This window comes from Gigantopelta aegis, chromosome 12 (assembly GCF_016097555.1).
Source record: "Gigantopelta aegis isolate Gae_Host chromosome 12, Gae_host_genome, whole genome shotgun sequence".
Classification (NCBI taxonomy): Eukaryota; Metazoa; Mollusca; class Gastropoda; order Neomphalida; family Peltospiridae; genus Gigantopelta; species Gigantopelta aegis.
Window position 1 is genome coordinate 31780658 of NC_054710.1, and position 17500 is coordinate 31798157.

At 39.5% G+C, this 17500-nt stretch overlaps 3 protein-coding genes across 4 annotated transcripts in view; all 3 read right to left on the reverse strand.

Moving 5' to 3' along the window:
* Positions 1-1286, reverse strand: part of LOC121386889 — a 21319-nt gene extending 20033 nt beyond the window's left edge. Inside the window, exon 1 of the mRNA XM_041517921.1 lies at positions 1016-1286. Within this exon, the coding sequence (XP_041373855.1) occupies positions 1016-1244 (229 nt within the window). The 5' untranslated portion in view covers positions 1245-1286. The remainder of the gene's footprint in view (positions 1-1015) is intronic.
* A 34-nt stretch (positions 1287-1320) lies between these two features.
* On the reverse strand, positions 1321-8208 carry LOC121385983. The gene is made up of 3 exons (XM_041516778.1): positions 7997-8208; positions 4306-4645; positions 1321-1330 (listed from the first exon to the last, which is right to left on the reverse strand). The coding sequence occupies exons 1-3, from the start codon at positions 8061-8063 to the stop codon at positions 1321-1323; spliced, it is 417 nt and encodes a 138-aa protein (XP_041372712.1). The 5' UTR covers positions 8064-8208.
* An 8939-nt stretch (positions 8209-17147) lies between these two features.
* Positions 17148-17500, reverse strand: part of LOC121386828 (cell adhesion molecule 2-like) — a 19073-nt gene continuing 18720 nt past the window's right edge. For both annotated transcript variants that reach the window (XM_041517843.1, XM_041517842.1), the window contains one exon: positions 17148-17500. This exon is cut by the window's right edge and continues 127 nt beyond it. In XM_041517843.1, the coding sequence (XP_041373777.1) occupies positions 17461-17500 (40 nt within the window). In that variant the 3' untranslated portion in view covers positions 17148-17460.

The following is a 17500-nucleotide window of genomic DNA, read 5'->3' on the forward strand; positions in this document are numbered from 1 at the left end:
AGGCTATACAGTAGTAGTAGTAGTAATACACTTGGAATAACTATAATGCTACTTACAATCAATAAGAACTTTCACTTCCGCTGTAAGGCTATACAGTAGCAGCAGCAGCAGCAGTAGTAGTAATACACTTGGAATAACTATAATGATACTTACAATCAATAAGAACTTTCACTTCCGATGTAAGGCTATACAATAGTAGTAGTAATACACTTGGAATAACTATAATGCTACTTACAATCAATAAGAACTTTCACTTCCGCTGTAAGGCTATACAGTAGTAGTAGTAATACACTTGGAATAACTATAATGCTACTTACAATCAATAAGAACTTTCACTTCCGCTGTAAGGCTATACAGTAGCAGCAGCAGCAGTAGTAGTAATACACTTGGAATAACTATAATGATACTTACAATCAATAAGAACTTTCACTTCCGATGTAAGGCTATACAATAGTAGTAGTAATACACTTGGAATAACTATAATGCTACTTACAATCAATAAGAACTTTCACTTCCGCTGTAAGGCTATACTGTAGCAGTAGTAGTAATACACTTGGAATAACTATAAAGACACTTACAATCAATAAGAACTTTCACTTCCGCTGTAAGGCTATACAGTAGTAGTAGTAGTAATACACTTGGAATAACTATAATGCTACTTACAATCAATAAGAACTTTCACTTCCGCTGTAAGGCTATACAGTAGCAGCAGCAGCAGTAGTAGTAATACACTTGGAATAACTATAATGATACTTACAATCAATAAGAACTTTCACTTCCGATGTAAGGCTATACAATAGTAGTAGTAATACACTTGGAATAACTATAATGCTACTTACAATCAATAAGAACTTTCACTTCCGCTGTAAGGCTATACAGTAGTAGTAGTAATACACTTGGAATAACTATAATGATACTTACAATCAATAAGAACTTTCACTTCCGCTGTAAGGCTATACAGTAGCAGCAGCAGTAGTAGTAGTAATACACTTGGAATAACTATAATGCTACTTACAATCAATAAGAACTTTCACTTCCGCTGTAAGGCTATACTGTGCTCTATGTGTAGCTTTGCACTGACAGGTCATCTTATTGTGATACCGTCGACGTACCACGAATACCAACTGTTCTATGACGGAATTATCAGTAACCGATCGATGTCTGGTCTCTTCTAAAGACCCACATTCCAGTTTGACCCTGGACACGAGCGGATTCCCTCCTGTCACACGGCATGACAAATCCATAATTTCTCCTTCTACGACTCTTATTGTCGAATTCAGTGGTATTATAGAACGTCCTCGTGCTAATACTGGGTAGTCATCAGGTGGATCTAATAAAATTTACAAGATATGAATGTAAAGGATGGAAGGAAATGTTTTATTTAACGAAGCACTCAGCGCATTTTATTTACGTTTATATGACGTCGGACATATGGTTAAGGACCACACAGATATTGAGAGAGGAAGGAAGGAAATGTTTTTGGTTTAACGACGCACTCAACACATTTTATTTACTGTTATATGACGTCGGACATATGGTTAAGGACCACACAGATATCGAGAGATGAAGGACGGGAATTGTTTATTTAACGACGCGCTCAACACATTTTATTTACTGTTATATGGCGTCGGACATATGTTTAAGGACCAAAGAGATATTGAGAGAGGAAGGAAGGAATTTTTTTTTTTTTTTAATTTAACGATTCACTCAACGCACTTTATTTCTGGTTATATGGCGTCGGACATTGGTTAAGGACCACAGAGATATTGAGAGAGGAAGGAAGGGATTTTTTTATTTAACGACGCACTCAACACGTTTTATTTGCGGTTATATGGTGTCGGACATATGGTTAAGGAAGGAATGTTTTATTATTATTTAACGACGCACTCAACACATTTTATTTCTGGTTATATGGCGTCGGACATATAGTTAACGACCGCACATATATTGAGAGAGGAAGGGAGGATTTTTTTATTTATATAACGACGCACTCAACACATTTTATTTACGGTTATATGGCGTGAGACTTATGGTTAAGGACCACACAGATATTGAGAGAGGGCACCTGCTGTCTCCACTTCATGGGCTACTCTTTTCGATTAGAAGCAAGGGATCTTTTATAGGCACCATCCCACAGACAGGATAACACATACCACGGCCTTTGATATACCAGTCATGGTGCACTGGCTGAGCGACCGAGCATCAAGCGAACACTTTAACACTGGACTACGTCCCGCCCCATGAATATAAACAGACTGGAGAAAGGCCACGGACAACAGACTTGCTGAACGTCTACGGCTCATTGAGAATGACGACGGTGTAGTAGTGTTGCAGTGTTGATAATATGGGTAAAGACGACGTGACTATAATTATAGTAGTAGTAGCAGTAGCAGTAGTAGCGATAATATCACTTCTAAAACTCAATATATATATATATATATGTGAAGACGATATACTCAGAAACTACTTCAGAAAAAAAAAAAACAAACACTAATCAGACGTCAGGTAACCGTAAACAAAATGTGTTGAGTGCGTCCTTAAATAAAACATTAAAAAAGAACTACTTGCTGACTACTTGTTGTCTTGTCTTTCACAGAGAGAGAGAGAGAGAGAGAGAGAGAGAGAGAGAGAGAGAGAGAGAGAGAGAGAGAGAGAGAGAGAGAGAGAGAGAGAGAGAGAGAGAGAGAGAGAGAGAGACGGAGAGAGAGAGAGAGAGAGAGAGAGAGACGGAGACAGAGAGAGGGAAGAGATAGAGAGACAGAGAGAGAATGAAACAGAGACAGAATAAATATACTCTTCAAAAGAAGAAACGCAAAACCACATTGTCGTAACATTTGGAGAATTGATTTAATTATTGAATGGTGAGTCCAATAATTACCAAATGTTGCAGGATTGTTCACAATTCACTCTAGTCCATTGTGAGTAAGTGATAGGACACACCACCAAGGTCAAGGTCATCTGGAGTCAATACCGGGTGTGGCCTCCGCGTGTGTTGACAACTGCCTGGCACCGCCTGCCCATTGAAGCAACCAGAGTACGGATGACGTCCCGGGGGATGGTGGCCCACTCGGCCTGCAAGGCTGCTGCCAGCTCTGGCAGGGTCTGGGGCTGTGGTTGTCGCTGTCGGAGGCGTCGGTCCAACTCGTCCCATAGATGCTCAATTGGGTTCAAATCCGGTGATGTCGATGGCCAAGGAAGGACATTAATGTTGTTGTTCTGTAGGAAAGCCGTTGTGAGACGTGCTGTGTGAGGCCTGGCGTTGTCATGTTGGAACACTGCGTTGGCGTTGGCCATAACTGGAACGATGTGTGGCCGGAGGATCTGGTCAATGTAGCCCTGTGCATTCAGGTTGCCCTGCACGTGGACCAGGTCAGTTCTACCAGTGTGTGAGATGGCTGCCCACACCATGACACTACCCCCGCCGAATCTGTCCACTTCCTGCACGCAGTTTGCCGCATAACGTTCACCACGACGCCTATACACGCGACATCTTCCATCATGACGTCGGAGCAGAAATCGGGACTCGTCACTGAACCACACCTGTCTCCATCGCAGTTGAGGCCATTGTCGATGAATCTGGCACCACTGCAGTCGGAGTCGACGGTGTTGTGGTGTTAAGATGACACCTCGAACTGGACGTCTGGCACGAATTCCTACCTCACGTAGGCGGTTCCGTACGGTCTGGTCGGATATCCTGCGCAAACCTGGTATTGCTGCGGCTGTGGAGGTGGCAGTAGTCAATCGTTCCCGAAGGTGGCGTACCCGGATGTAGCGGTGCTGCCTGGGGGTAGTGACCCGTGGTCGACCGGATCTAGGGAGGTCACGTGTTGATCCATGTTGCTGGTAACGGTCCCCCAGTCTGGAGATGGTGCTTGGGGACACATGGAATGCCCTGGCAACGGCCGTTCTGGATTCGCCTGCGTCTAGTCGGCCGATGGCATTGTTTCTCTGCGGTTCACTGAGACGTGGCATGTCCTGGATTGTCAACTGTCGGCCAGATACAGAGGCCAGGCAAGCGAACACCCTGCACTTTTATACTGTCGGTGTTCATGTTGCACGTGCAGACAACGCACGTGCAGTGGTGACATGGTTTGCACGTGGCTGCGTTTTTGCGAATATTCACATTTTGGAACTTTATTGTACAGTAGCTGCGTTTTATCGAATGTAACCGTGGGAATGTGTTTGGGACATGCAATGACCTTATATTCACAAAGCATGAATCGGTAGGAAACATAAAATCGGAGTTATAACCCATTTGTACCCTTTTGCGTTTCTTTTTTTGAAGAGTATATATATAAGCAATACTTGCATAAGACGTCGAGGTTAAGAATGTTGCTGGTACGTCTTTTAGTTTTGCATTTCCATGGCTCCACATCTTCTCGTTTTGCTTTGAATTTTATTTCAAGGGGTGACCTTGCATTTACTTCACATGAACACTGATAGCCAGGCTCCTGCTCTTCTCCTGTACACCCTCCACCCTGCAGTAGAAACAGGCATACGGAAGTACTGCCCCGCAAACACTCTACTGACCTAATATTCTGAGTTCGTTTTCGTTCATCTTCAACGCGGCAAACCAATACCATTGTTTCTCCCACCTGTACCTTATTGCCATCACTGGTTCTTGGATTCAAGTAAAGACGTATTCCTGAAAATAAACATACAGACATTAAATTGTGGATTTTGTATAACTCATTTACAGTAAGTTTACGTCAAAAGGGAGCCTATGGTACTCGGTAATGAATGACGTTAATATGCATTAAAAGCAAACATATTATTCAGTTTTAAACTCATACCAACACAACTATTTGTTTATATAAAAAAGGTTCAGTGTTAGTACACAATATTTTCTTCTGAAACAAATTATCGCTTTAGCCAGAGCACTGGTGTATCAAAGGCCGTGGTATGTGATTTCATGTATGTGGGAAAGTGCATATAAAAATTCGTGTGGCGTGTCCCAATATGCGTGCTGTAACCTCACCGTGGTGCAGGGGTGTAACGTTCTCTTTGAGAATGGCGAATACAGCAAATTAAAAGTTTGAGTAAAAGTCAGTATCTATCTGTGATAAATTTGCTTTGCTTTTACCATAGTGTGACACCCAATAGCCGATGCATTTTTCGTTTTGGGGTATCGCTAAACATTCATTCATTCATTCATTCATTCATTCATTCGTGTGGCGTGTCCTTTAGTCCCTGCGTACTGCATCATAAATGACTTCAGTAACAAAGTGGTCGGACCGTAGCTCAGTGGTACAGCGCTCGCCTGACGCGCGATCGATCTATAATCGGTTCCCGTCGGTTGGCCCATTCGGCTATTTCTCGTCCCATCCAGTTCCCCACAATTGGTGTAACAAAGGCCGTGATATACTATCCTGTCTATGGGATGGTGCATATAAAATATATCTTGCCGCTAATCGAAAAGAGTAGCCCATGAAGTGGCGACAGCGGGTTTCTTCTCCCAATATCTGTGTGGTCCTTAACCCTATGTCTGACGCCATATAACCGTAAATACGATGTGTTGAGTGCGTCGTTAAATGATATATTTCCTTTTTGATTACTGTGTACCTCAAAACATGTCTTCTGTTAGGGGAGACAACAGTACTGTATTAATTCACATTCCAACGGGGAAACGTGATATAGAATCATATATATATATATATATATATATATATATATATATATATATGTGTGTGTGTGTGTGTGTGTGTGTGTGTGTGTGTGTGTGTGTGTGTGTGTGTGTATGTATGTATGTGTATGTATGTGTATGTATGTGTATGTGTATGTATATGTATATGTATATAGGGTATATTCTACCAAATCAAATCCCATAGATGACAATAGTAACGTGTGGCTAAGACTGGCAGCGTATCAACCGACATAAACACCACGGATATAAATACTACCACCCCTCACACTTAAAGTGAATCAGAACAAATTGGGGGTCAAGCTGCTCGTGTCTGAGATAACGGGTAGATTCTACGACTACCCTACTTCCGCACAAAATTCGAGTACTTTTTTTTTACAGGTACCCCATACATGTTTCAAGCACAAGGCTACTTGACACATTGGTACTAGATGAAATAAAGTTGCATTTTTTTTTTTTACCCAGATGAAACTATTATTTTGTACAACCAACACACTAACATTTATAACCAATCACAGGACTTGTGGTATTCACTTCTCTATCAAAAGTTGGGTGCACCTCGAACTTTGACCCAGCCGGAAGTTATTTGGTTTAGTACTACCATATGTGTGTACTGCATGTTCCACGGTTAAGGCTCATGTGGATTTAGTCTGTGCTTAACGACATTTCACCGTTTCAACGTCACAGCCTCTTGTTACACTCTCTTTATACAAATTATACAAATGTGTTAGTGTCCATTTTTACGGGTTGAAACTAGGGTATGCACCTTTAAGTATCTGATCTGTTATGTTTTGTGAGATATACTAAGTTTTAGTTACACCCGATCGTACATTACGTTTGTTCTTTGAATTCGCTTTGAATAAAGCTGCTACGCCCTCCATATTACAGGCCTAGGTCAACATGACATCAATTTGTTTAACGACACAACTGGAGCACATTGATCAATTAATAATCGGCTATTGAATAAACATTTGGTAATTCCGACTCGTAGTCATCACAGGAAACCCGCTACATTGTCCTAATTCGGAAAGGCATATTTTATGTGTACATTCTCACAGTCAGGAAAGCACATATCACGGCTATTGACCAGTCGTGACGCAAACACCTCAAGCAAGCTATTAATCGACTGAACTAAATATCGCCTCAACCTACTGTGAATAATCTGTTTAGTGGAAATAAACACCTAATTTGTTATCCTATCTCAATGAGTTCAGTGGTTCAATCATGACCTCATTTTACATATCATGAACAATGGCCAACCAATAGATTGTGCATCCTCTTTTCAGTGTACCGGCCTCGGTGGCGTCGTGGTTAGGCCATCGGTCTACAGGTTGGTAGGTGCTGGGTTCGGATCCCAGTCGAGACATGGGATTTCTAATCCATATACCGACTCCAAACCCTGAGTGAGAGCTCCGCAAGGCCCAATGGGTAGGTGTAAACCATCTGCACCGACCAGTGATCCATTACTGGTTCAACAAAGGCCATGGTTTGTGCTATCCTGCCTGTGGGAAGCGCAAATAAAAGATCCTTTGCTGCCTGTCGTAAAATAGTAGCTTATGTGGCGACAGCGGGTTTCCTCTAACAAAACAGTGTCAGAATGACTATATGTTTGACGTCCAATAGCCGATGATAAGATAAAAAAATCAATGTGTTCTAGTAGCGTCGTTAAATAAAACAAACTTTTGTTTTTACTTTTCAGTGTAAACACCTCACTTAGCTCTGGTGTCTTCTAAGTATTAATGTGGTGGAGAAGGCCATCTTGAATTTCAATGTCAAGATGCCTCCAAATTACAAAAAAAATAAAAAAAAATAGACGACTAGTCTCCCTCTGTATAAGGGGCTGGACGTAGCCCAGTGGTAAAGCGCTCGCTTGATGCGCGGTCGGTCTAGGATCGATCCCCTTCCGTGAACCCTTTGGGCTATTTCTCGTTCCAGCCAGTGCTCCGCACCTGGTGTAACAAAGGCCGTGGTATGTACTACCCTGTCTGTGGAATGGTCCATATAAAAGATTCCTTGATGCGAATCGAAAAGAGTAGCCCATGAAGTGGCGACAGCGGGTTTCCTCTCTCAGTATATGTGTGGTCCTTACCCATATGTCTGACGCCATATAACCGTAAACAAAATGTGTTGAATGCGTCGTTAAATAAAACATTTCTCTCTTTCTCTCTCTCTGTCTCTCTCTGTCTGTCTGTCTGTCTGTCTCTGTCTCTCTCTCTCTCTCTCTCTCTCTCTCTCTCTCTCTCTCTCTCTCTCTCTCTCTCTCTCTCTCTCTCTCTCTCTCTCTCTCTCTCTCTCTCTCTCTCTCTCTCTCATATGCGTGCGTGCGTGCATGTGTGCGAGTGTGGGTATTCTTACCTGCAGACAAATGCAGTGAAGTCCATATAACAAATATTAGGAGACACTTATTAAACAAATCCATCATTTTCGAAATGAAACTCTCCACTGACTTCAATAAAAACAAATATATATCCCGGGTTTTTTTAACACGAAACACCTCTGCTTTTACAGTTTTTCACTATACAGTAAATTATGTATATGTTGAACCACGGGACTTAGTATGGTATAATGATGTGTTATAAAAGTAGGCAGACAACGCTAAGGGAAAGCACTGGATACTGTTTTTATATCATCTGTTTTGACTTCCTCCGCCTCGCTTTTGACAGGCTAATGAACACAGGTAAATTCCAATTGCAATTACTCATCTATTATACATGCCCAGGTACTGATTCACCAAGTTCCCTTCGCATGAGTTAATAACATGGTATTAATATTATGACGAGTTTTAATGGCTTACCACTCTAAGAATTATACCTCTATTTTGGCAATTATTACTTAATTTAAGGAGCAGGACGTGGCTCAGTGGTAACGCGTTCGCTTGATGCGCGGTCGGCATGGGATCGATCACCGCCGATGGGCCCATTTGGGGTATTTTTCGTTCCACCCAGTGCACCACGACTGGTATATCAAAGACCGTGGAATGTGTTATCCTCTCTGTGGGAAAGTGCATATAAAATATCCCTTGTTGCTAATCGAAAAGAGTAGCCCATGAATTGGCGACAGCTCTCTCTATATATGTACGGTCTTTAACCATATGCCCGACGCCATATAATGAAATGCTGCAGGTTTTCTCTGATGACTTCGAATCAGAATCTATCGTACCAACCAGTGCACCACAACTGGTCGAAGGCCGTGGTATGTGCTTTCCTATCTGTAGGAAAGTATATGCAAAAGATCGCTTGCTGCATTAAGAAAATACATGTAGAGCGACTTTTCTCTGATGACTATGTGTCAGAATTACCAAATGTTTGACATCCAATAGCCGATGATTGATTAATCAATGTGCTCTAGTGGTGTCGTTAAACAAAACAAACCTTTTTACTTAATGTATTTAGAGCCATGTACAAAAATAGTACCTCTGGGAACATGTATAGACTTATGGTGTGAAATTTGTGTAGAAGAAACACTGTATGTGGATAAGACATTAATATGATGGGGGTTTTATAATTTAAAAAAAATATCTTCAATGTACCTAAGGAATTTGTTTAGGAGTGGGTGCTATTTCCATGACATACCCAATGAGTACAAAATTTGCTCTGGTTTGAAGCCGGTACCGGGCTGCGAACCCTGTACCTACCAGTCTTAAGTCCGATGGCTTAACCACGACACCACCGAGACCAGTAATTTTGTTATTATTTTGTGAAATAATTTCATGTAGTGCTTTAGATCAGTAGTCTCCCAAAATCTCTGCCTTCTTTTACAGAACAATCAATTTGAAATGTATTTAAACCAGGACAGTAACATTTTGCACCTGATATAAATTTAGTATTTCCCATACGTGGTATGCATGTATTGTATGTAAGCCTAACTCTTTCTAAACGGCGACAGCATCAAATCCGGATGTCAGAATATATATTGCGAGAAGGCAGATTTAAGCTTATCTTAGTTTACTATTTAAAAAGATACCACCTTCCCTCTCCCTTACTGTTCTCACACAAAATTCAAGCCTTGTTAATCCGGTATCTTTGTTTAACAACACCACTAGAGATCATTGCTTTATTATTCATCGGTTAATTGGATATCAAACATTTGATAATTTGGACATATAGTCTTAGATAGGAAACCCGCTATTTTTTGCATTGGTTACACGTGAGCTTTTATATGCATCATCCCACAGGCAGAATAGCACATACATCAACCTTTAGTATACCAGTCGAGGTGCACTGGCCAGAACAAGAAATGGACCAATGGGCCAGACCGACCACGCATCATGCAGACGCTTTACCACTAGCCTACATATAGTTGGAGGAAGGAAGGAAATGTTTTATATAACGACACACTCAACACATTTCATTTACGGTTGTATACCACATAGATAATGAGAGAGGAAACCCGCTGTCGCCACTTTGTGGGCTACTCTTTTCGATTAGCAGTAAGGGATCTTTTATATACACCATCCCACAGAGAGGGTAGTACATACCACGACATTTGATATACCAGTCGTAGAACGATATATGTTATTGATGCAGATAATGTAATTGATGCAGATATTGTAATTGATGCAGATAATGTAATTGATGCAGATATTGTAATTGATGCAGATAATGTAATTGATGCAGATAATGTCATTGATGCAGATATTATAATTGATGCAGATATTGTAATTGATGCAGATATTATAATTGATGCAGATAATGTAATTGATGCAGATATTGTAATTGATGCAGATGTTATTGATGCAGATATTGTAATTGATGCAGATAATGTAATTGATGCAGATATTGTAATTGATGCAGATAATGTAATTGATGCAGATATTGTAATTGATGCAGATAATTGATACATAACGCGTACTGTAAACGCATTATGTAAAGTTTGTTTTTGTTTAACGACACCACTAAATCACAATGAATTATAAATCATCGGCTCGTGGATGCCCAGCAATTGAAAAAGTCTGTTTGGTTTAACGACACCGCTAGAGCACATTGATTTATTGGATGTCAAACATTTGGTAAATTTGACATATAGTCTTAAGGTTGATTCATACTTCACTCGCCGACATCCACACGTGAAAATTCGGAAATGCACTCGTTTGTTGAACGGCGAGCTTGAGGAAAGCGGACTGAGTATGAACACAGTCACGACGGAGTGTGCCGAGTACCCGCCGACCAGTGTCGGCAGAGAAGTATGAACCTAGCTTAAGAGAAGAAACTCGCTAAATTTTTTCCATTAGTACCAAGGGACATTCTATTTGCATCATCCCACAGACATGATAACACAAAACCACGGTTGACAGGGCACATACGACGGGGATCGATTCCAGGTAGACCTCGCATCAGGCGAACGCTTTACCACTGAAATGTTTTCCACTCCGCAATACAGGACTTTATAGGTAGTATCAAACCAAATAACATCCGGCTGGGTCAAAGTTCGAGGTTCAACGTTTGATAGAGCAGTTAATACCACAAGTCCTGTCATTGGCGATCAATTTTGGATGTTTAAAAAAAAAAAAATCCCAAAAAACAAACAATCATCTGGGAAAAATATGTACACAATTTTATTTCATCTAGTACCACTGTGTCAAGTAGCCTTACGCTTAAAACATGTACGGGGTACTTGCAAAACAAGTACTCAAATTGTGTGCGGAACTAGGGTAGTCATAGACGCTACCCGTTATCTCTGAAATAATTTTTCTGATTCGCTTTAAGGGTGAGGGGTGGTAGTATCTATATCCCTGGTGTATATGCGTATATGTCGACTGATACGTTGCAGGTATATATATTTTAAAATACATTTAATATTTAATTACAGTCTCTATATGTGGATATCATCTTAACAATTATCGCCGAAAACTCGGGACAGTTCTATTAATACAACTCTTTAGAACAGGGGAGAGGGAGGGAAAACGATCGTCTGATGCCAGGTCGGCTTGGGATCGACCCCCGTCGGTGGGCACATTGGGATATTTCTAGTTCCGGCCAGTGCAAACGTCTGGCGTATTAAAGACCGTGACGTGTGCTATCCTCTCTGCGGGATGGTGCATATAAAATATCCCTTGCTACTATTGGAAACATGTAGCGCGTTTCCTCTCTAAAATTATACGTTAAAAATCATCACACGTTTGATATCCATTAGCCGATGATTAATAAATAAATGTGATCTAGTGGTGTCGAAAAGCAAACTTTAAATACATTACACCAGCGTAGGAAGCGGGGGGTGGGGATGGGGCAGCAGCAGCGATGATATATATATATATATATATATATATATATATCCTATATATATATAGTATATATATATATATATATATATATGTATTTATATATGCATGTACATATATATATACACACACACACACACACACACACACACACCATATATATATATATATATATATATATATATATATATATATATATATATATATATATATATATATATGTGTGTGTGTGTGTGTGTGTGTGTGTGTGTGTGTGCGTGCGTGCGTGTGTGCGCCCTCCTCCCTTCAACGTTTTAGCACCTCCCTACGCCCGTACATTAGAACCGGTGAATCACAGTGTTCGTCCACGATGACCTTTCAAAGACACGAATATCCGGGGTCATCTCAGTAATTCATCTCAACCTAGTCCCCTTGTGGCATGTCACACACCAGCATTGTTATATAATTTAATAATATAGTTTTCCCATGACCTGTCATTTGTTTAATAACACCGCACAGTGAACGATCAACACAAGTATGAATGGTCGAGATGGAGATATTGGGTTGTTTTACCATGCTGGTCGTGGGCGCCTGTGGGGGTGGCATTTAGCTCAGTCGGTTAAGTGCTTGCAGAGGCGGATCTGGGGGAGGGGGCAGGGGCCCGCCCCCTACATTTTGCGATAGTTATGATTTTATTATATATTAATTTTCGTTTGTTTGGATCTTGAATTTTTATATTGATGTTGATCGTCACTTTATTTGTTTGCATTACCATAGTTTGACACTCAATAGCCGATGTATGTTTCGTGCTGGGGTGTCGTTAAACATTCATTCATTCATTCCAACTCATGTCAATGCTCTCTAGTGGTGTCGTTCAACAAGACAAACTATAATTGAAACAAACTATGATGGGCGCTTGTGGTGAAGCTGTCAAAACTATGCTCGCGCCTACATGTTATACGATACAATGTGTTAAAGACGCAGACCTTGGTTTCAATCCTTAAAATAGACTCTAAATTTGGTTAATCTAGAAACCTGTAACACATTTGTATAAAGTTACAATAAAGTTAAACAAAAGTCTATGTCGCGGAAATGGTGAGATATCCTTTAAAATAGACCAAAGCTCGTCGTCATAACATATATTTCTCAGACGCACGTCTGTGTTTAAATTTAATAAAAATGCATCTCGTGGTATTAGAAACACTAGGATGGCCAGAAACCCTTCGGATGTATGAAAATGTATAATCTAAACAATAATCAAAAACGGCTCTAATAGTGAACAAAATATGCGTACTGTTTAAAAACTAGTGTTTGTTACTTTAAGTACTTTACAGGTACTTAACAAAAATCGGACATTTGATTTTTTATTACACTCCCATCTCCAGCCCCTGCCAGTGTACTGTCTTAAAACGCTAACCCCATTGCCTATTTTACAATTACTCATCTACAAGTTTTTGCGTCTCAGAAATAAATAACATATTCAAAATAGTTGTGACGGAACATGCTCTTAATTTTGTTTTCGCCTGTGGCGATATTAATAGTTTTAGAGGACCGTGTGCAGTCCCAATATGCACTTAGACTAGGAGGGCACTTTGTTACGTAATACATCCGCGCGACGGTGGTCGAGCTGTTCCCAATACACACCCAGACCACGTGTGGAGGCCATGTGGCCAGCAGTTACGTAATACCTCCGCGAGTTCTGTTTTACGACCTTGTGTTCCGAGCGGATGGCGACAGCTAGTCTGACCTTCTAAGAAAAATATGCCAGTTAGGAATAGAGTTGTAATTCCTTTATTAATTAAGTTCCCCTGGAAGCGTTTCTCAATTATCGCACGTGTGTGTGTTGTATCACGGTGAAGTGATTAGAATATTGTGTAAACTAGACACCTAGTGATTAACTAATTAAGTGATTAGTTCTGGGTTGTTATTATTAGTGTTGTTGTTAGATAATTAACTGCGGCAATTATATTTGTCAGCTTAAGGTTAATACAGATTCCAAAGAGTATTGTGTTTTGTCGTGTTTTCTAGTGAACTAAACGTGCTATATATATATATATATATATACTTTATGTAAGATCGTATCTTTGATCATACCTAGAGCCGAGCCACTCGAGTATACACTGCCCGATACAGAGAGATCTAATATATATATACAGTTAGGAGAGATATTTGGATAATCGTGTTTTATTCAGTTACGGGTAGTATAGGATCCCCGTGACAGTAGTGAATCGCTGAGTGACTTTCATCAAAACGTGTTTAATTTAAGCTTTGTATACAGTAACAAATATATGTTATCCTTCTTCTCTTATTTTATAGTTTTGTGACAATTGTTCATACTTCTGTGTATTCCAGTTTCTTACATACCCGTTGGTAAGAACATCATTCGTTATTTTTTGATAACACATATATGTTACCACACATACGTGCAATATTTTGAAAACATACGATTTTCGGTCGTTGGATACGTTTTGTCTAGCGACCGCTCATATAGTAATCACTATTTACTAATATGTTATGCAAATTAAATCACGGGTTTTTATTTATGTGCATAATATGTAACAGCGACAGGTCCCGTGCAAGAAAGAAAGAAATGTTTTATTTAACGACGCACTCAACACATTTTATTTACGGGTATATGGCGTCAGACATATGGTTAAGGACCAAACAGATTTTGAGAGGAAACCCGCTGTCGCCACTGCATGGGCTACTCTTCCGATTGGCAGCAAGGGATCTTTTTTTTTCGCGCTTCCCACAGGCAGGATAGCACAAACCATGGCCTTTGTTGAACCAGTTATGGATCACTGGTCGGTGCAAGTGGTTTACACCTACCCATTGAGCCTTGCGGAACACTCAGGTCCCGTGAATGACAACTCGTTAAAGCGTTACATTTGTTGTTGTTTTACGATTATCGCCCTTTTTCAAGAAGCCGAAAAACTGTACATTTATGGACTCAATTCCACGCGGATGGCTTTATAATGAAGACAAATACTAGTAGATATACTGGGAATATGTAACTTCCATGAACCTGGGTCACGGCTTTATTCACACAATTAGTGAAAGCGGACGAATTCGATCTGTTTAGTGATGAAAATGAAATAATAGAATCATCTGTTCAGGTCATGTCATTTAATATGTGCACATAAATTCAATATAGAATTTGGCAGGTATAGAAATATTGAACGATCACAGAGAAAATATACACTATGTGACAAAAAGTAAATAGAAGACGAGTATCATTTTATCCTCCAGTGCCCACGATAATGATTTAAGAATGAAATTTATTAACACATATTACCATAAACGTCGAAGCGTTTTTAAACTTACCCAGCTATTAGCGTTTGACAATGCTAAATATCTTGATAATCTCGGAAAATATTTATTTTCAACAAATGCCGTTAGAGATCAGCTATTGGAGCAAATTGGTTAACATTAACATTACTTCTATTTATTCAATATAGTACTATTCGATTACATGTATATTAATTCATAATATATGCATCTCTCAGTATACTTAATAATGACATATATGTGTTAAATAATATAAGTCATTAGAACCTTAATTAATTAATTTATTATTATTATTATTATTATTATTATTTACTAAATCACGCTCCACCATAATCCTGTACATATCCTGTATATATTTATTATTTTGTTGTACATTGTATTATGCTGATAAATTGTAAAATCTTAAAGCAATAAAGAACTTGAACTTGAACTTGTTACACTACATTACATTACATTACATTACAGAACGAAGTACGGATCAGTGGTCACGGATTGTGTCTGATCGGTAGGTGAAAATACAAGTGTCCACTTCCAGTTATTCCTAATAGTTCATTCAACAAACGAAGTGCTAACGTGCGTAAACTGTGTGTCAATAAATAACATGTCTAACATTGTAGTATTTAATAGTACTTTCTTTGAACAGTGATAATTATTAGCTCCCAAGGTAAGTCTAGTTTATGCATTTTATATATTAAAGCGACATACTCTATTTTTTTTTTTTTAAAACGCACGTTCGTCTGAGAAGTAATGGTTAATGAGACAAACTCTATTTATATTTAACGGTATTTCCCTGTTTAAACATGACAGACTTTAGCTTCTCTCTGGTATAACCATATCCAAATGTCTGTTGCAGGTTTGTAGATTAACTAAATTTAGTTTCAATGTTTACGGACTGAAACTTGGTCTGCGTCTTTAAAAATATTTGTTCATGATGTGCAATATCTAAAACAACCATGGTGGTTAAATACCGGGGTACCATTTTCTTTGTCACAATTTTACGCCAGTTACAAAACCCCAGCGAACGTGTGTTGAACGAGAGGCACTTGCTAATTCTGAATCAAATATAGCATGTGTAGTAATCATAAGGCAGAGATGAATGTTACTTGCAGAATGTTGTTGTTTGTTTGGGTATTTCGCTTTTCACCATTGTGAAATGTAGACTTAAATGCAAATGGAGTCACCATACAAGCAAATAGTAGGTTTTCTTGGCAAATGTCGGGGGAAATTATACACTACAACTGGCACCAGCATGAGACCCACCAAGACCAATTACCCAGTGATGTCAGTAAAGACTATGGCGTGACTATTTCCTCTTGCAGGCCGAACTTGCATTTACCAGATTACAGAGATGATTTGGCAAAATGTCTATCAGGACAGCTTACTAGAAATAGTATGATAGTTATTGCAGGACGGGTTTTCTGATGAACAAAAAACTCCATCGTCATATATAAGGGCATGTTTGCCCTGTCTGGAGTACATAGTTGATTGCAAATAATTTCAAATGTCTGCAGATTTACAGAACAAAATCTGTACACATATAACACTGAACCTAGTGTAGAACTAATTATTGTATTACACAATGATTTTTTTTATTATTATTATTATTTCCAATAGACTGCGTGTTCTGCATTGGACAACAACAGACCCTTAAAATAAAGAAAGGAAGGAAGGAAATGGTTTATCTAACGACGCACGCACACAACACATTTTATTTACGGTTGTAAGGACCACACACATATTGAGAGAGAAAACCCGCTGTCGCCACTTCATGGGCTACTCTTTTCAATTAGCAACAAGGGATCATTTATATGTACAATCCTATAGACAGGGTAGCACATACCACGGACTTGGATGTACTAGTCGTGGTACACTGGCTGGAGCGAGAAATAGCCCAATGGGCCCACTTTCGGGGATCGATCCCAAACCGACTGCACATAAAGCGAGCGTTTTACCACTGGGCTACGCCTTAGAATAAATTAACATCAGACTTGTGCTCACTAGCATCAATAATAACTTCAACGATGTTGTTTTATCTGCACGAGTTCAACGTGTTTTGTTTACTGTTTGTTACATTGTACTTCTTTTAATAGCAGAAATTTTAGATGATGCCATATAAAGGATATAAGCGAAAATATGTTTTCTCGGAGGACATCTTCCACCAGTTCGCTACTGAAGCGACATATCACTCAGAAGCGGAGTCTGGATCTGGCCATAGTGGCAAATACATCAATATAAGGTGCATTTTGACGTCTGGGTCTTTAACAATGACGTAGTATCAATATATATTAGCTGTGTCCATGTCTTTAGATGCACTTTCTTGTATATTCACAAACAATTAATGAATATATTTTACATGTTGCCTACATCGGTTGATA

What these genes read in the sequence shown, in the direction of transcription:
- LOC121385983 (XM_041516778.1), bottom strand. Translation starts at nt 8,063, where the DNA reads ATGATGGATTTGTTTAATAAGTGTCTCCTAATATTTGTTATATGGACT. An exon ending in TTCACTGCATTTGTCTGCAG is followed by an intron (nt 4,646 to 7,996) that starts GTAAGAATACCC and finishes GTTTATTTTCAG; the next exon opens with GAATACGTCTTTACTTGAAT.